The sequence below is a fragment of the Pristiophorus japonicus genome, chromosome 20 (assembly GCF_044704955.1).
Source record: "Pristiophorus japonicus isolate sPriJap1 chromosome 20, sPriJap1.hap1, whole genome shotgun sequence".
Classification (NCBI taxonomy): domain Eukaryota; kingdom Metazoa; phylum Chordata; class Chondrichthyes; family Pristiophoridae; genus Pristiophorus; species Pristiophorus japonicus.
In genome coordinates, this window is record NC_091996.1 from 40,192,610 (window position 1) to 40,211,870 (window position 19,261).

The 19,261-nt window shown below is 52.8% G+C and overlaps 2 protein-coding genes across 8 annotated transcripts in view; one reads left to right on the forward strand and one right to left on the reverse strand.

Moving 5' to 3' along the window:
* LOC139232495 (bromodomain-containing protein 3-like) overlaps positions 1–4,605 on the forward strand; it is a 39,645-nt gene extending 35,040 nt beyond the window's left edge. For 4 of the 7 annotated variants that reach the window (XM_070862800.1, XM_070862802.1, XM_070862803.1 and 1 more), the window contains exons 12-13: positions 3,476–3,604; positions 4,156–4,605. In XM_070862800.1, coding sequence (XP_070718901.1) covers positions 3,476–3,604; positions 4,156–4,283 — 257 coding nt within the window. In that variant the 3' untranslated portion in view covers positions 4,284–4,605. The remainder of the gene's footprint in view (positions 1–3,475; positions 3,605–4,155) is intronic. The other 3 variants (XM_070862801.1, XM_070862805.1, XM_070862806.1) reach the window with 1 other exon arrangement.
* Positions 600–18,012, reverse strand: LOC139232497 (putative uncharacterized protein BRD3OS). The gene is made up of 2 exons (XM_070862807.1): positions 16,978–18,012; positions 600–663 (listed from the first exon to the last, which is right to left on the reverse strand). The coding sequence occupies exon 1, from the start codon at positions 18,010–18,012 to the stop codon at positions 17,710–17,712; it is 303 nt and encodes a 100-aa protein (XP_070718908.1). The 3' UTR covers positions 600–663; positions 16,978–17,709.
* Between the last annotated feature and the right edge of the window lie 1,249 nt (positions 18,013–19,261).

Consider the following 19,261-nt stretch of genomic DNA (forward strand, 5'->3'; position numbering starts at 1 on the left):
AGCGCCGCATTGTCGGAGGGGCAGTACTGAGGGAGCGCTGCACTATATTGGAGGGGCAGTACTGAGGGAGGGCCGCACAGTTGGAGGGGCAGCAGTGAGGGAGCACCGCACTGTCGGAGGGGCAGTAGTGAGGGAGCACCGCACTGTCGGAGGGGCAGTACTGAAGGAGTGCTGCACTGTCGGAGAGGCAGTACTAAGTACTGAGGGGCGCCACACTGTTGGAGGGGCAGTACTGAGGGAGGGCCGCACTGTCGGAGGGGCAATAGTGAGGGAGCGCTACACTGTCGGAGGGTCTGTACTGAGGGAGTGCTACACTGCCGGAGTTGCCATCTTTCTGATGAGACATTAAACCGAGGCCCCATCTTCCCCCCTCAGGTGGATGTAAAAGATCTCACGACAAAATTTGGAAGAGGTGCAGGGAGGAGGCTCCCCAGTGTCCCTCGACCAACATCACTGAAAACAGATTATCTGGTTCACTATCACATGGCTGTTTATGGGATCTTGCTGTGCCCAAGTTGAGCTCCGCGCTTCCTGCATTGCTTCAAAAGTAGTCATTGGCTGCAAAGCCCTGGGGGCCGCGATGAGGCCATGGAAGGTGCTGTCGAACCTCAAGTCTGTCTTTTCTCAAACATCTAACACACTCTGTTGAAGATGTGTAACAATCTTTTTGAGAAAAAAAGAAAAGAAAATCAATTAATGTCAAATTCATTACCATGCATCCAGCGGTTTCCCAGCTGAGGGCTGTGAAGTGGGAGCAGGTCCCTGGATTCTCACCCTTCAGTACAAAGTCCAAGGGCAATGGCCTTAAAGGGCCACTTCACATTAGCACCCAAACACAACTGTCAGTCTGGTTAAACCCATTCTGTCTCCACTCTCACACATTGCACATCTGTCAGTGTCGATCATTTGTGTTCAAACTCTTTGGGTCTCTGAAAATCTCCATATTAATCGAGCTTTTAATCCATCTCATTATATAATTTCAAATATCCAATTTCCAATTTTTCATTCATGTTTCTCCACTTCGTCCACAGATACTGACTCTCACTGGGGTACGGGCCCCAACCACACTGACTCTCACTGGAGTACGGGCCCCAACCACACTGACTCTCACTGGAGTACAGGCCCCAACCACACTGACTCTCACTGGGATACGGGTCCCACTCACTGGGGTACAGGTTCCACACATACTGACTCTCACTGGGGTACGGGCCCCAACCACACTGACTCTCACTGGGGTACGGGCCCCAACCACACTGACTCTCACTGGAGTACGGGCCCCAACCACACTGACTCTCACTGGGATACGGGTCCCACTCACTGGGGTACAGGTTCCACACATACTGACTCTCACTGGGGTACGGGCCCCAACCACACTGACTCTCACTGGGGTACGGGCCCCAACCACACTGACTCTCACTGGGGTACGGGCCCCAACCACACTGACTCTCACTGGGGTACGGGCCCCAACCACACTGACTCTCACTGGAGTACGGGCCCCAACCACACTGACTCTCACTGGGGTACGGGCCCCAACCACACTGACTCTCACTGGAGTACGGGGCCCAACCACACTGACTCTCACTGGGATACGGGTCCCACTCTCACTGGGGTACAGGTTCCACACATACTGACTCACTGGGGTACGGGCCCTAACCACACTGACTCTCACTGGGGTACGGATCCCACACTCACTGACGCTCACTGGGACACGGGTCCCACACACACTGACTCTCACAGGGATACGGGTCCCACTCTCACTGGGGTACAGGTGCCACACATACTGACTCTCACTGGGGTACGGGTCCCACACACACTGATGCTCACTGGGATACGGGTCCCACACACACTGACTCTCACAGGGATACGGGTCCCACTCTCACTGGGGTACAGGTGCCACACATACTGACTCTCACTGGGGTACGGGTCCCACACACACTGACTCTCACTGGGGTATGGGTTCCATGGGTGCTGATTGGCTGTTTGTGTGAGCCTGGATGTTCAGTGTGAGCAGGCTGTGTGATTACCGCAGAGCCAGGCGAGGGGGATTCGATATTGGGATCAGGATGAGAGCCCTGGCCGTTGCCTTTTCCCCTCTGTGTCCTGATACTTCTTGCATTCGTAATTTGGCATGTTTGAAGTGTTTGGTTTTTGCGATGTTTAAATTCTCAGTTGCCTTGTGCAACTGTTTGGCTTGCTCGGCCGTTTGAGAGGCATTAAGAGTCAAGCGGACAATGTGGACCAGGCACGTCTGAGTTGACAACAGTCCAGCTTCTATTGTCTCGCCTCAATTTACCTGATTTATATCAAATTTGCTTTGGTTGGATTTGAACTCCGAGCCTGTGGGTCAGTCCCAGCTTTGCTGTGCCCACTACACCAACTCTCCTCTATTCTTCATCCCCCAAGCGTGGTTAATAAAGGTGAACAATGCTATGCTATCGATACAATTTTCAACAATTAGAATTGTTCCATTCATGCCCACTGAAACAACCAGAACAGGCAGAGGGGGCCTCGTGTACTGCCCCTCCGACAGTGCGGCGCTCCCTCTGTACTGCCCCTCCGACAGTGCGGCGCTCCCTCTGTACTACCCCTCCGACAGTGCGGCGTTCCCTCAGTACTGCCCCTCTGACTGTGCGGCGCTCCCTCAGTACTGCCCCTCTGACTGTGCAGCACTCCCTCAGTACTGCCCCTCCGACAGTGCGGCACTCCCTCAGTACTGCCCCTCCGACAGTGCAGCGCTCCCTCAATACTACCTCTCCGACAATGCAGCACTCCCTCAGTGCTGTCCCTCCGACAGTCCAGCCCTCCCTCAGTACTGACCTCCGACTGTGCAGCACTCCCTCAGTACTGCCTCTCCGACAGTGCGGTACTCCCTCAGTACTGCCCTTCCAACAGCATAGTGTTCCTTCAATACTGCCCCTCTGACAGTACAGCACTCCCTCAGTTCAGACCCCCTCCGACTGCGGGACTCCCTCAGTGCTGCGCTCCCTCAGCACTGCTCCTCCGACAGTACAACGCTCCCTCAGCACTGCCCCTCCGACAGTGCATAGCTCCCTGAGTATTGCCCCACCGACAGTGTGGCGTTCCATCAGCACTGCCAATCCGACAGTGCTGCGATCCCTCAGTGCTGCCCCTCCGACAGTGCAGCGCTCCCTCAGTGCTGCCCCTCCGACAGTGCAGCGTTCCCTCGGTACTGCCCCTCCGACAGTGCGACACTCCCTCAGTACTGTCCCTGCCACAGTGCAGCACTCCCTCAGTACTGACCCTCCGACGGTGCGGCACTCCCTCAGTGCTGCATCGGGTGTGTCGGCCTGAATGATGGGCTGAAGTCTCTGGTGTGGGAGTTGAATACATGGCCTTCTGACTCCGCGGAACGGAAGTATTGTATTTTGCGTGGTGGCCGTTGTGGAATTGCTGTGGGGCCTGGATTGTTAATGAATTGGGAGATTTTATTGAATGATGGCCTGTTGTGGTTTAGCAGCACCATCGAAGAAGAGCTCGGGGAAAACGAAGGAGGAACTTGCCCTGGAGAAGAAGAAGGAGCTGGAGAAACGGTTGCAGGATATGAGCGGGCAACTCAATCACAGCAAGAAAGCCAGCAGGAAAGGTAAGGTTTTGGAGCAAGGACGATGAAGGCGAGATTGATAGAGGTGTTCAAAATCATCAGAGGTTCTAATCGAGTAAATAAGGAGAAACTGTTTCCAGTGGCAGGAGGGTCGGTAACCAGAGGACACCGATTTATGGTCATTGGCATAAGAACCAGAGTGGAAAGGAGAATTATTTTTACACAGCGATTTGTTGTGAAGAAAGGGAGATTCAATGGTAACTTTTAAAAGGGAATTGGATAGTTACTTGAAAAGGAAAAGCTTTCAGGGCTGTGGGGAAAGAGCGGGGGCAATGGGACTGATTAGATAGCTCTCTCACAGGGCCGGCGCAGGCTCGATGGGCCGAATGGCCTCCTGTGCTCCCTCCCTTACAGCACTGTGGGAGCTCCTTCACCACATGGGTCAAAGCGAAGGTGGGCCACCGCCCTCTTAGGCAACTGGGGATGGGCAATAAATGCCGGGGTCGCCAGCGATGCCCACCCCCGGGACTGAAGTTCAGATACTGTTTGCTGCCAAGTTTTGGCTCTAACCCTCCGGTGTTTTGTTCCCACAGTGGAGAAGTCGGATCCAGGGCAGGGAGGGGGTCCCTCACGGCTCAGCGGCAGCAGCAGTTCATCCTCCGAATCCGGCAGCACAAGTTCCAGCGGCTCCAGCTCCTCGGACACCAGTGAATCTGAATAGGCGCCAGGGCCACCTTGCAGTCCGGGCTCTGGATGTACAGTTTAGGCACAGAGGGCTTGTCCTGCTCCCGGCCCGCACAACCTGAACCTTACCTCAACGGATTCCAAGGCTGTGCTCTTCTTTTTTAATGACTCAACCTGACGGGAGAGACCCTGACAAGCACATTCCATCGATGATCATTCACCCAGCATACAGCCGCGCGACTGACTGACTGACTGAATGAGTGGCTGAGTGAGTGCGCGCGCGGAGTGGCTGAGTGAGTGCGCGCGCGGAGTGGCTGAGTGAGTGCGCGCGCGGAGTGGCTGAGTGAGTGCGCGCGCGGAGTGGCTGAGTGAGTGCGCGCGCGGAGTGGCTGAGTGAGTGCGCGCGCGGAGTGGCTGAGTGAGTGCGCGCGCGGAGTGGCTGAGTGAGTGCGCGCGCGGAGTGGCTGAGTGAGTGCGCGCGCGGAGTGGCTGAGTGAGTGCGCGCGCGGAGTGGCTGAGTGAGTGCGCGCGCGGAGTGGCTGAGTGAGTGCGCGCGCGGAGTGGCTGAGTGAGTGCGCGCGCGGAGTGGCTGAGTGAGTGCGCGCGCGGAGTGGCTGAGTGAGTGCGCGCGCGGAGTGGCTGAGTGAGTGCGCGCGCGGAGTGGCTGAGTGAGTGCGCGCGCGGAGTGGCTGAGTGAGTGCGCGCGCGGAGTGGCTGAGTGAGTGCGCGCGCGGAGTGGCTGAGTGAGTGCGCGCGCGGAGTGGCTGAGTGAGTGCGCGCGCGGAGTGGCTGAGTGAGTGCGCGCGCGGAGTGGCTGAGTGAGTGCGCGCGCGGAGTGGCTGAGTGAGTGCGCGCGCGGAGTGGCTGAGTGAGTGCGCGCGCGGAGTGGCTGAGTGAGTGCGCGCGCGGAGTGGCTGAGTGGGCAAGTGTGATTGAGTGTGTGCGTGAGTGTGATTGAGCGTGTGCGTGAGTGTGATTGAGCGTGTGTATGATTGTGTGAATGTGATTGAGCGAGTGTGATTGAGCGAGTGTATGATTGTGTGAGTGTGTGAATGTGATTGAGTGAGTGTGATTGAGCGTGTGTATGATTGTGTGAGTGTGTGAATGTGATTGAGTGAGTGTGATTGAGCGTGTGAGCAAGTGTGCGAGTATGATTGAGCGTGTGTGATTGAACTTGTGCGCGTGTGCGTGTGTATATACCTAATTTATTGACGTCCCGGACAAGTGAATGAGCTCGGGACCAATGGCGACGATGCCGTGCACGGTGCCACTCGTGTCCCGGCCTGTTTCTCCCTGCAGTGCATAGGCCGGGCAGAGTCACTCTGGGTGCGCTGCGTTTATCTGTTTCGATCTGTACTGTTTCTTAAGGACTTGTCGTTTTATTTCGGATGGTGGGAGGGGTGGGCGGGGGAGGGTTCCATTGTACAGAGGAAGTGTTCAATGTTTGGGGTTCAGGGGTTTGAATATGACCGTTTCAGATTCCTCCACCCTCTTCGTAAATAAACGGGGCCGGGGGAGGCGGGGGGCGGGGGCTAGGGTGTGTGTTATAAAACTAACAGACTTGAGAATCATGGTTGTGTTTTTATCCGATCCATTCGTGGGTGACTGGGAGTCCTGTCATTTGGACAGAACGTCTCCAGTATTTTTCATTTTTACCCCTTCGAATATTTTATTTCAATCGGGGACGAGCAACGAAGCTGAGAAATCCCGGAGACAAGAGTGAAGTATTGGTGTACACTGCGGACTGTGATCAGTGCTCCCTGTAAGGCGTGCAAAAAACGCGCATGGATGCTTAAATGCACTGTGCACCCAAAACAAATGACAGGGAACTTAGATTGTGATTGCATGCTCTCTCTCCCTCTGTCACTGTCTGTGTGCTCTCCCTCCAGTTACTGTCAGCGTGCTCTCTCTCCCTCTGTTACTGATGGAATCATAGAAATTTACAGCACAGAAGGAAGCCATTTCGGCCCATCATGTCCGCGCTGGCCGACAAAGAGCTATCCAGCCTAATCCCACTTTCCAGCTCTTGGTCCGTAGCCCTGTAGGTTACGGCACTTCAAGTGCACATCCAAGTACTTTTTAAATGTGGTGAGTGTTTCTGCCTCTACCTCCCTTTCAGGCAGTGAGTTCCAGACCCCAGCACCCTCTGGGCAAAAACATTTCTCTCTCCCTCTGTTTCAATAGAGCAAATGTATTTTTTTAATACTTAATTTTAACATTTTTTGCAACAGTCTTTCACGGTAACAGGGCTGCTGCACAGATGGATTGAGAGCTGCGTTTTTGAATGATTAACAGGCACTCTTCCAGTCGCAGAGGCCAGAGCTCGTCCCGGATTCGGACACAAACTTAGACATCACACCAGACTTCCCTGGTTTGAGTTCTTCAACTTGCCCTTTGTCCTTGAATCTCACCTTTATGTATTGTGCATGCAGGTTTACCGTAACTACCAATATTTTTTAATGCTGTTTACAATTATAATTTTAAATTTTGTTGATAGAAAATGTTAGGTACAAGTTGATGTAGTGATTGCTTATTGTACGAAGCAATGTCAGCACTGGCTGCCCGACGGCAACTAAACCGACTCAATATCACGTGACCTTTATTATTTTGTTTCTTTGGTTGTTGATATTTGGGGGGACGTGGGGTCCACACTGCTCACGGGTTTCATAATAAATTCTAAAAGTGCTTACAGATATTTGTCGGTCATAACTCTCTTGCCGTCTGTCCTGTGTTGTACCTCTCCCGCCTGCCTTTCACGATTACCGGACGTCTCAAAGCGCTTTACAGCCAATGAAGTACTTCTGGAGTGTGGTCACTGTTGTAACGTGGGAAACGCGGCAGCCAATTTGCGCACAGCAAGCTCCCACACACAGCAATCTGATAATGACCAGATAATCTGTTTTTATTATGTTGATTGAGGGATAACTATTGGCCCCAGGACACCAGGGATAACTCCCCTGCTCCTCTTCGAAATAGTGCCATGGGATCTTTTACGGCCACCTGAGACAGCAGCCGGGTCCTCGGTTTAACGTCGCATCCGAACGTCGGTACCTCTGACGGCAGCGCTCCCTCAGTACTGCCCCTCCAACAGCGCAGCACTCCCTCAGTATGCCCCCTCCGACAGTGCAGCACTCCCTCAGCACTGCCCCTCCGACAGTGCAGCACTCCCTCAATATTGCCCCTCCGACAGTGCAGCACTCCCAGTACTGCCCTTCCGACAGTGCGGCGCTCCCTCAGTACTGCCCCTCCCACAGTGCGGCGCTCCCTCAGTACTGCCCCTCCGACAGTGCGGCGCTCCCTCAGTACTGCCCCTCCGACAGTGCGGCGCTCCCTCAGTACTGCCCCTCCGACAGTGCAGTACCCGCTAAATACTCTGGTGAACATCTAGTTGTTTCGGGCTTCTGAGAAATATGTACTTGTTCTTTCGACCTTGCAATGCTGGTCGCCTATAGTCATCTCTGCATCTGAGGCCCAGCGAGCTGGACTTTTCAGTTGTGTTATATTGGAACAAGGAGGCCATTTAGCTCACTGAGCCTGTCTTGCTGTTTTGCATGAAACCGAGTCATCAAATTGGAAGCATTAAGGGGAGATTTAATAGTCGCGTTCAAAATCATGAAGGGTTTTGATAGAGTAAATAATGTGAAACTTTCCAGTGGCAGGAGGGTCGGTAACCAGAGGACACAGATTTACAATAATTGGGAAAAGAACCAGAGGTGACACAAGAAAATATTGTTTTTACGCAGCGAGTTGTTGTGATCGGGAACGGGCTGCCTGAACGGGCGGTGGGAGCAAATTCAACAGTAAGTTTCAAAAGGGAATTGGATAAATACACGAAGGGGAAAATTTTGCAGGGAGAGTGGGTTCGTTCTTTCAAAGAGCCGACACGATGGACCAATTGGCCTATGCGGTAATTCTATGGAGAGGCCACCAAATTTGTTCTGGAGGTTGAGCATCGTCCGTGCTTGACTCAGCTAATCTGGACCCGGGCTGCTGCAGTTTGGGAGGGGGAAATCAGCCAGGGTTCCTGCCCCTGGTCACTGCCCAGTGACCCCTGGGTTAGAGAGAGGGGAAATCAGCCAGGGTTCCTGCCCCTGGTCACTGCCCAGTGACCCCTGGGTTAGAGAGAGGGGAAATCAGCCAGGGTTCCTGCCCCTGGTCACTGCCCAGTGACCCCTGGGTTACAGAGAGGGGAAATCAGCCAGGGTTCCTGCCCCTGGTCACTGCCCAGTGACCCCTGGGTTAGAGAGAGGGGAAATCAGCCAGGGTTCCTGCTCCTGATCACTGCCCAGTGACCCCTGGGTTACAGAGAGGGGACATCAGCCAGGGTTCCTGCTCCTGATCACTGCTCAGTGACCCCTGGGTTAGAGAGAGGGGAAATCAGCCAGGGTTCCTGCTCCTGATCACTGCCCAGTGACCCCTGGGTTAGGGAGAGGGGACATCAGCCAGGGTTCCTGCCTCTGATCACTGCTCAGTGACCCCTGGGTTGGAGAGGGGAAATCAGCCAGGGTTCCTGCTCCTGATCACTGCCCAGTGATCCCTGGGTTAGAGAGAGGGGAAATCAGACAGGGTTCCTGCTCCTGATCACTGCCCAGTGACCCTTGGGTTAGAGAGAGGGGAAATCAGCCAGGGTTCCTGCTCCTGATCACTGCCCAATGATCCCTGGGTTAGAGAGAGGAGACATCAGCCAGGGTTCCTGCTCCTGATCACTGCTCAGTGACCCCTGGGTTGGAGGGGAAATCAGCCAGGATTCCTGCTCCTGATCTCTGCCCAGTGACCCTTGGGTTAGAGAGGGGAAATCAGCCAGGGTTCCTGCTCCTGATCACTGCCCACTGACCCCTGGGTTAGAGAGAGGAGAAATCAGCCAGGGTTCCTGCTCCTGATCGCTGCCCAGTGACCCTGGGTTGGAGAGAGGGGAAATCAGCCAGGGTTCCTGCTCCTGATCACTGCCCAATGACCCCTGGGTTAGAGAGAGGGGAAATCAGCCAACGTTCCTGCTCCTGATCGCTGCCCAATGATCCCTGGGTTAGAGAGAGGGGAAATCAGCCAACGTTCCTGCTCCTGATCACTGCCCAGTGACCCCTGGGTTCGAGAGAGGGGAAATCAGCCAGGGTTCCTGCTCCTGATCACTGCCTAGTGACCCTGGGTTAGAGAGAGGGGAAATCAGCCAGGGTTTCTGCTCCTGATCACTGCTTAGTGACCCCTGGGTTAGAGAGGGGGGAAATCAGCCAGGGTTCCTGCTCCTGATCACTGCTTCGTGACCCCTGGGTTAGAGAGAGGGGAAATCAGCCATGGTTCCTACTCCTCATCACTGTCCCGTGAGTCCTGCATGTGTGTGAATATCGGGTCAGGGCAGAACCGGGCTCGGCTGTGATGGTCCCACAGTTGCATATCCTGCCAACACACAGCAGTCTCGCACAAGGACAAGCGGACACTTGTGTGAGGCAGCGGAGGGCGAGTGGTACGTGAACCCAGCCTAGAGCCGCCCTGATAGAAACCATTGGAGACCTTTTTTTATCAAATGCTATAATTTATTACTCTGCTGACGATTAAATAATATTTTCTCCTTATAAAATGTTCACTTTTTTTTCCCTCAGGCATGTAGCGAGAAGTGCAAACTCAAAACTTTACAGCAAAAAAGGTGAAACAGAAGTTCTACAAACAAATCAATCTGACCCAACTCCCCCCAACCCCACCCTGCAGGGGTGGCGATCCCTGAGTCTCTCCCAGTTCCTGGAGCATTGAGAGGCCCTGGATTCCGGGAATATTTTGGACATGTCTCATGAGTTTCGATTGTAACTTGCTGGGATCTTGACCCGCAGCAGAGACCGAGCCAGGGGGCGTCGTCTCCCAAACAACCCGAGCCAGGGGGCGTCTCCCAATCTCGTTCTCAACAATCCACAGCATTGATGGCGGCTGTACAGTTAATGATACAGAATTCATTAATCATTCAGTGATACAAATTAACATCAGTTCCAGTTTTATCTCGGGAGGGTTAGCGCTCAGATCTGTTTAATACCAGGCGAGCTGTTCGTTAACTCTTTCACTGCAGAGTGAGAGCTCCTGGACACCAAATCCTGTGCTCCCTGGTCCCTGATTCATACAGTGAGGGTCGAACTGCAGGACAGGACTGAGGTTACAGAGCAGATCAGGATGTCACTGGGTTTTACAGATCTGTAGGTTGCTGGGGAACGGGATGCATTGAGAAGGGGAGGAGTCCAAGAGTCCTGGGGCTGGACTGGAGAATGAAAGGCAATACCAGAAGAGGGAGAAGGAGGTGTGTGATGTAAGGAAGAGAGAAAGTACGTGGGTGATTGAGTATGAAACAGGCCCTGGGTAATGGGTTCGGGGGGCCCTGGGTAATGGGTTCGGGGGGCCCTGGGTAATGGGTTCGGGGGGCCCTGGGTAATGGGTTCGGGGGGCCCTGGGCAATGGGTTCGGGGGGCCCTGGGCAATGGGTTCGGGGGGCCCTGGGCAATGGGTTCGGGGGGCCCTGGGCAATGGGTTCGGGGGGCCCTGGGCAATGGGTTCGGGGGGCCCTGGGCAATGGGTTCGGGGGGCCCTGGGCAATGGGTTCGGGGGGCCCTGGGCAATGGGCTCGGGGGGCCCTGGGCAATGGGCTCGGGGGGCCCTGGGCAATGGGCTCGGCGGGCCCTGGGCAATGGGCTGGGGGGGGGCCCTGGGCAATGGGCTGGGGGGGCCCTGGGCAATGGGCTGGGGGGGCCCTGGGCAATGGGCTGGGGGGGCCCTGGGCAATGGGCTGGGGGGGCCCTGGGCAATGGGCTGGGGGGGCCCTGGGCAATGGGTTGGGGGGGCCCTGGGTATCCAGAGCTTAGATGAAGATTGACGAGAGCCGCAGCCTAGGGACCCCCCTCCCCCCACCCACTGTAAATTGGCTTTCAGCAGAGCTCTAGTCAGCGTCCTGTTGTATTAGGCCACTCTAGGTTATTGATTAGCGGGTTTATCGGGGACAGAGAGACAGTCTGCCCTGCAGGAGCAATCCTTTGTTATTCACACTCGGGGTGTGGGCGTCGCTGACAAGGCAGCAATTTATTGCCCATCACTCGTTGCCCCTCGAACTGATTCAGTCCGTGTGGTGAAGGTGCTCCTTCTGCACAGTTGAGATAGGGAGTTAATAATAATCAGCAGGGCCATAGGTGGACTTTGGGTATAGGAGGGCCCGTGACCAACAGAGGATAACTGTAGCGAGGACTGTCAGTGACCTGAGGCCGTCGGGCACCAGATTGGGAAGATATGGGTCTACAGGAATGTAAGAGGGAGAGTTCGGTGAAAGGGAGAATCGGGAGAGTAAACGCTTTATATATTCATAACATTTCAAAAGAAGAGAGGTTCAGGTAGACTGAGGGAACACAAATTAATGAAGCTGTTTTATTTTAAAAAAATAGCCTCCTATGTTATCGTTTTGACATTGGTAGAGAATTGGTTCAGAGGTCGGAGGCAGAGACTGGAGATAAAGGGAATGTTCCCAAATTGGCAGGATATGTCTCGTGGTGTCCCCCAGGGATCTGTCCTGGGCCTCAGGTTTCACTATATTTAGAAATTACTAGGATGAAGAAATAGGAAATAGGAGCAGGAATCGGCCATACGGCTCCTCGAGCCTGCTGCACCATTCAATAATTTATGAAGGGGAAGTCATGTTTGATAAATTTGCTGGAATTCTTTGAGGATGTAACGAACAGGGTGGATAAAGGGGAACCAGTGGATGTGCTGTATTTGGACGTCCAGAAGGCATTTGACAAGGTGCCACATAAAAGATTACTGTACAAGATAAAAGTTAACGGGGTTGGGGGTAATATATTAGCATGGCTAGAGGATTGGCTAACTAACAGAAAACAGAGTCGGGATAAATGGTTCATTCTCAGGTTGGCAATCAGTGGGGTGCTGTAGGGATCAGTGCTAGCACCCCAACTATTTACAATCTATATTAATGACTTGGAAGACGGGACCGAGTGTAATGTAGCCAAGTTTGCTGACGATACAAAAATGGGAGGAAAAGCAATGTGTGAGGAGGACACAAAAAATCTACAAAAGGACATAGACAGGCTACATGAGTGGGCAGAAATTTGGCAGATGGAGTATAATATTGGAAAGTGTGAGGTCATGCACTTTGACAGAAAAAATCAAAGAGCAAGTTATTATTTAAATGGAGAAAAATTGCAAAGTGCTGCAGTACAACAGGACCTGGGGGTACTTGTGCATGAAACACAAAAGGTTAGAAATATAGAAAATAGGTGCAGGAGTAGGCCCTTCGAGCCTGCACCACCATTCAATATGATCATGGCTGATCATGCAACTTCATTCCTGCTTTCTCTCCATACCCCTTGATCCCTTTAGCCATAAGGGCCACATCTAACTCCCTTTTGAATATATCTAACGATCTGGCCTCAACAACTTTCTGTGGTAGAGAATTCCACAGGTTCACAATTCTCTGAGAGAAGAAGTTTCTCCTCATCTCAGTCCTAAATGGCTTACCCCTTATCCTTGGACTGTGACCCCTGGTTCTGGACTTTCCCAACATCGGGAACATTCTTCCTGCATCTAACCTGTCCAATCTTGTCAGAATTTAATATGTTTCTATGAGATCCCCTCTCTTCTAAATTCCAGTGAATATATAAGCCTAGTCGATCCAGTCTTTCTTCATATGTCAGTTCTGCCATCCCGGGAATCAGTCTGGTGAACCTTCGCTGCACCCCCTCAATAGCAAGAATGTCCTTCCTCAGATTAGGAGATCAAAACTGTACACAATATTCAAGGTGTTGGCCTCACCAAGGCCCTGTACAACTGCAGTAAGACCTCCCTGCTCCGATACTCAAATCCTCTCGCTATGAAGGCCAACATGCCATTTGCCTTCTTCACTGTCTGCTGTACCTGCATGCCAACTTTCAATGACTGATGTACCATGACACCCAGGTCTCGTTGCACCGCCACTTTTCCTAATCTGTCACCATTCAGATAATAATCTGCCTTCCTGTTTTTGCCACCAAAGTGGATAACCTCACATTTATCCACATTATACTGCCTCTGCCATGCATTTGCCTACTCACCTAACCTTTCCAAGTCACCATGCAGGCTCTTAGCATTCTCCTCACAGCTCACACTGCACCCAGCTTAGTGTCATCTGCAAACTTGGAGATATTACATTCAATTCCTTTGTCTAAATCATTAATGTATATTGTAAATAGCTGGGTTCCCAGCACTGAACCTTGAGGTACCTCACTAGTCACTGCCTGCCATTCTGAAAAGGACCCGTTTATTCCTACTCTTTGCTTCCTGTCTGCCAACCAGTTCTCTATCCACGTCAATACATTACCCCCAATACCATGTGCTTTAATTTTGCATACTAATCTTGTGTGGGATCTTGTCAAAAGCCTTTTGAAAGTCCAAATACACGACATCCACTGATTCTGCCTTGTCCACTCTACTAGTTACATCCTCAAAAAATTCTAGAAGATTTGTCAAGCATGATTTCCCTTTCATACATCCATGCTGACTTGAACCGATCCTGTCACTGATTTCCAAATGCGCTGCTATTACATCTTTAATAATTGATTCCAACATTTTCCCCACTACCGATGTCAGGTTAACTGGTCTATAATTTCCTGTTTTCTCCAAGTTTGCTGATGACACTAAGTTAGGTGGCACAGTAAGTAGTGGAGATGATAGGAAATTGCAAAGGGTTATTCAGTGAGTGGGCAACACTGTGGCAGATGCAGTTCAGTATGGGGAAAGTGTAAGGGCACCCACTCTGGACCCAAGAACGAGAGATCAGAATATTTTCTAAACAGTGAGAAGCTGGGGACTGGGGGAGCCGAGAGATTAAGGGGTCCAAGTACAGAAATCACTAAAAGCCAGTGGACAGGTACTGAAATAATTTAAAAAGGCCAATGGAATGTTGAGCTTTATCTCGAGGGCTGGAATACAAAGGGCTGGAAGTTATGTAACACTTTATATAAAGCTCGGGTCAGACCCCGCCTTCAGTAACTGTGTTCAGCCCTGGGCCCCGCCCCTCAGGGAGGGTATATCGGCCTCGGAGGGGGAGCAGCGCAGATTCACCAGAATGGTACCGGGGATAAAAGGGTTAAGTTATGAGGGCAGGTTGCACAGACTGGGCTTGTGTTCCCTCGAGTGTAGAAGGTTAAGGGGCGATCTGATTGAGGTGTTTAAGATGAGTAAAGGATTCGATCGGGTCGAGAGAGAGAAACTATTTCCTCTGGTTGGGGGAGTCCAGAACAAGGGGCAGCACCTTAAAATTAGAGCCAGGCCGTTCAGTGATGTCAGGAAGCACTTCTTCACACAAAGGGCAGTGGAAATCTGGAACTCTCTTCCCCCCCCAAAACACTCTTGAGGTTGGCGTACAATTGAAAATGTGAAAACTGAGATTGATTTGTTGGGTAACAGAACCAAGGTGGGTAAATGGAATCAGATCAGCCATGATCGAATTGAATGGCACAACAGGTTCGAGGGGCTGAATAAGAACATAAGAAATAAGAATAGGAGTAGGCCATATGGTCCCTCGAGCTTGCTCCACCATTTAATAAGATCATTGCTGATCTGATCATGGACTCGACTCCACTTCCCCGCCAGCTCCCCATCACCCCTTATCGTTTAAGAAACTGTCTATTTCTGTCTTAAATTTATTCAATGTCCCAGCTTCCACAGCTCTCTGAGGCAGCGAATTCCGCAGATTTACAACCCTCTGAGAGAAAAAAATTCCTCCTCATCTCTTTTAAATGAGCGGCCCCTTATTCTAAAATCGTGCCCTCTAGATCTAGTCTCCCCCATCAGTGGATACATCCTCTCTGCATCCACCTTGTCAAGCCCCCTCATAATCTTATACAGTTCGATATGATCACCCCTCATTCTTCTGAATTCCAATGAGTAGAGGCCCAACCTACTCAACCTTTCCTCATAAGTCAACTCCCTCATCCCCGGAATCAATCTAGTGAACCTTCTCTGAACTGCCTCCAAAGCAAGTATATCCTTTCGTAAATATAGAAACCAAAACTGCACGCAGTATTCCAGGTGTGGCCTCATCAATACCCTGTATACCTTTAGCAAAACTTCCCTGCTTTTATACTCCATCCCCTTTGCAATAAAGACCAAGATTCCATTGGCCTTCCTGATCACTTGCTGTACCTGCATGCTATCCTTTTTTGTTTCATGCACAAGCACTCCAGGTCCCGCTATACTGCGGCACTTTTCAATCTTTCTCCATTTATATAACTTGCTCTTTGATTTTTTTTCTGCCAAATTTTTACCCACTCATGTAGCCTGTCTATGTCCTTTTGCAGATTTTTTGTGTCCTCCTCACACATTGCTTTTCCTCCCATCTTTGTATCGTCAGTCCCTTCCTCCAAGTCGTTAATACAGATTGGAAATAGTTGGGGTCCCAGCACCGATCTCTGCGGCACCCCACTAGTTACTGGTTGCCAACCAGAGAATGAACCATTTATCCTGACTCTCTGTTCTCTGTTCGTTAGCCAATCCTCCATCCATGCTAATATATTACCCCCAACCCCGTGAACTTTTACCTTGTGCAGTAACCTTTTATGTGGCACCTTGTCACATGCCTTCTGGAAGTCCAAATACATCACATCCACTGGTTCCCCTTTATCCACCCTGTTTGTTACATTCTCAAAGAACTCCAGCAAATTTGTCAAACATGACTTCCCCTTCATAAATCCATGCTGACTCTGGCTGACCGAATTTTGCTTTTCCAAATGACCTCCTCCTGTTCTCGTGCTTTATAAATAGGGATATAGAGTACAAATACAAATATGGTGTGCAAATCATTGGCAAGGCCACAGCTAGAATATTGTGTTCAGTTCTGGGTGCCTCACTTTTGGAAATCAAGACTGTGGAGAGATTCACAGGGAATTCCAGGGATGAGGGACTTTAGTTCTGTAACTGGAGCGCCTCCTATTGGAGCAGAGGAGCTGGAGATCTGATAGAGGTGCTCAAAATGATGTGGGGTTTTTGATGAGGTAAATTGGGAAAGGAAAGGCCTAATGAGTCAGTCAGTGGAAGGTCATCCCCAATAAGACAAGGTGAGAGGTTCGGACGATGTGTTTTTACACACCGGATTGTTCGGTCGTGGAATGCCCAACTAGAAACAGCGGTGGCAGCAGAAACCATGGGAGGAATAAACATTTAAAAAAAGAAAAATCTGAAAGGGGAGTAGGGCTGAGTGAATAGCTGTTTGAAGCGATACAGCACGACGGGCCGAATGGCCGCCTGTACTTCTCGTGTCTGGCTTGTCTCAGATATCAGATCATTCAGCCGATAGGAGGACTAACAGTCACAATCTTCTAATGAATCATCTTATAAAAGGGTTTTATAGTGTAAATGTGGAGAAGATGTGTCCACTTGCGGGGGAATCCAGAACTAGGGGGCTATCAATATAAGACAGTCACCAATAAACCCACTGGGGAATTCAGGAGAAACGTCTTTTCCCAGAGAGTGGTGACAATGGGGAGCTCAATGGGGGACTGGTTGAGGCGAATAGTATCGATGCATTTAATGGGAAACTAGATAAACACACGAGGGAGAAAGGAATAGGATAGGGTGAGATGAAGAGGGGTGGGAGCAGGCCCGTGTGGAGCATCCCCGTGTGGAGCATCCTGTTTCTGTGCTGTAAATTCTGTGTAATCTCAGTGCCAAAGGCCTGTTCGATGCGGCCTGTTGCCCTTAATAGTCTCGGATAACCTGCTTACATTGTCACTGGACGCAGAGTATTCCTGGTCTGCGATATTGCTGGGGATGAAGGTCCCAGTTGGCGACAGAAGTCACTGAGTTCCAGCAGCTGGTTCACCGTGCCATTCTCGACTCCGAGGGCCTGCCTATGATATGTGGATCGTCGTGTGAGGAGCTTGGTCGATGTGAAAAGTGCTGCATAAGTAAATAATACTGAGGGCGTCATTGTGTGAAACACTATTTTAAATGCTGTAGTTCCACCCGAAAGTAACACTATGAATTCTGTACTTTAAAAAAAAAGTTTGTTCATGATCGCCCGATGCGGGCCCGGGACCCTCTGATGCGTGGGCAGCCCGCACCAGACAGACAAATGACAGTCTCGTGTCTCAGGCCGGACTTTCCTCGAGTGTTTTCTGTTGCAGGTTTTTCCCCGTATCCAGTCCCACAGACCCACTTATTCCAGCCCTGGCTTTCCGCATCAATCCCTAAATAAACCAATAAATACATAAACAAATAAATAGTTGTTCCGGGGAGGATGAGCACAGGGTCCGAGGGTCATCCTCAGTTCGGCTACACTTTGATTCAAATTGTCCTTGTTCATGGCTGGCCGCAGATTCGCTACACCGGCTTTGATTTTGTACAAAGGATCCGCTGGGCATTCACAGGCTGACAGAGCGAGCACTGCTGGGCCTGGGCTCCACACCGAGTCACTCCGGGTGTCGGTGTCTCCGGGTGTCGATGCGGAGTCGGGCTCACATCAGGGCGCAGAGCCGGGAGCGGGCCGGCCCGGGGTTGAGATCGGGCCCCGCGCTCACTTTGCTCCGGTCCCGGACCAGCACGGGCTGGTTGCCGAACTGCCGGTACCACAGGCTCTGGCTGCGGCCCAGGAAGCTGTCAGGCCCCGGGCCTGGGCCCGAGCCCAGCGCCCGCCGCTCCAGTTCCTGCTGCTGCTGTGCCCAGATCAGCAGCGAGGTGTCGCGGTAGCGGAGCCGACCGTGGGCCTCGGACATCGCCTTGTCCCCCAGCGGCCTCCTCCCGCCCGCCACACCGCTCATCCTCAGTCGGGCCCCGGGGCACCATAGTAACCGGCTCCGGAAACACTCGAGCCCCGGGGCACCATGGCAACCGGCTCCGGAAACACCCGAGCCCCGGCGCACCATGGCAACCGGCGCCGCTTCCGGGCCGGGGGTGAAGCGTTGCGGAGGGTGGATTAGCGGGACATCAGGGTTGGTCCATCTTGCCTGCGGTTATCCCGGTCTGTAACCCGTGGTGGTGGTGGTGGAGATTGGGATTGGAGCCGGGGGAAGGATTGGAGCCGGGGGAGGGGGGGATTGGATTGGAGCCAGGGGAGGAGGAGATTGGAGCCAGGGGAGGGGGGGATTGGGATTGGAGCCGGGGGAAGGAGAGATTGGAGCCGGGGGAGGGGGGGATTGGGATTGGAGCCGGGGATTGGGATTGGGGAGGGGGAGATTGTGATCGGGGGTGGGGGGGATTGGATTGGAGCAAGGGGAGGGGGGGATTGGGATTGGAGCCGGGGGAAGGAGAGATTGGAGCCGGGGGAGGGGGGGGATTGGGATTGGAGCCGGGGGAGGGGGAGATTGTGATCGGGGGTGGGGGGGATTGGATTGGAGCAAGGGGAGGGGGGGATTGGGATTGGAGCCGGGGGAGGAGGAGATTGGAGCCGGGGGAGGGGGAGATTGGGATTGGATCCGGGGGGTGGGGGGGGATTGGATTGGAGCCAGGGGAGGAGGAGATTGGAGCCAGGGGAGGGGGAGATTGGGACCTCGGGAGATTGGGATTGGAGCTGGGGGAGGGGGAGATTGGGACCGCGGGAGATTGGGATTGGAGCCGGGGGAGGAAGCTATCGTGATTGGGGGAGGGGGGGGATCGGGATTGGAGCCGGGGGAGGGGGGGGGATATAGGGATTGGAGCCGAGGGATGGGGGGGTCATGGGATTGGTGCCGGGGGAGGGTGGGTATAGGGATTGGTGCCGGGGGAGGGGAGATTGGGATTGGAGCCGGTGGGAGGGGGGGTATAGTAATTGGTGCCGGGGGAGGGAGGATTGGGATTGGAGCCGGGGGAGGGGGAGATCGGGATTGGAGCCGGGGGAGGGGGGTATAGGGATTGGTGCCGGGGGAGGGGGGGATTGAGATTGGAGCCGGGGGAGGGGGGGTGGGAGCCGGGGGAGGGGGGGATTGGGATTGGTGCCGGGGGAGATCGGGATTGGAGCCGGGGGAGATGAAGATCGGGATTGGAGCCGGGGGAGCGGGGGGATTGGGATTGGTGCTGGGGGAGATTGGGATT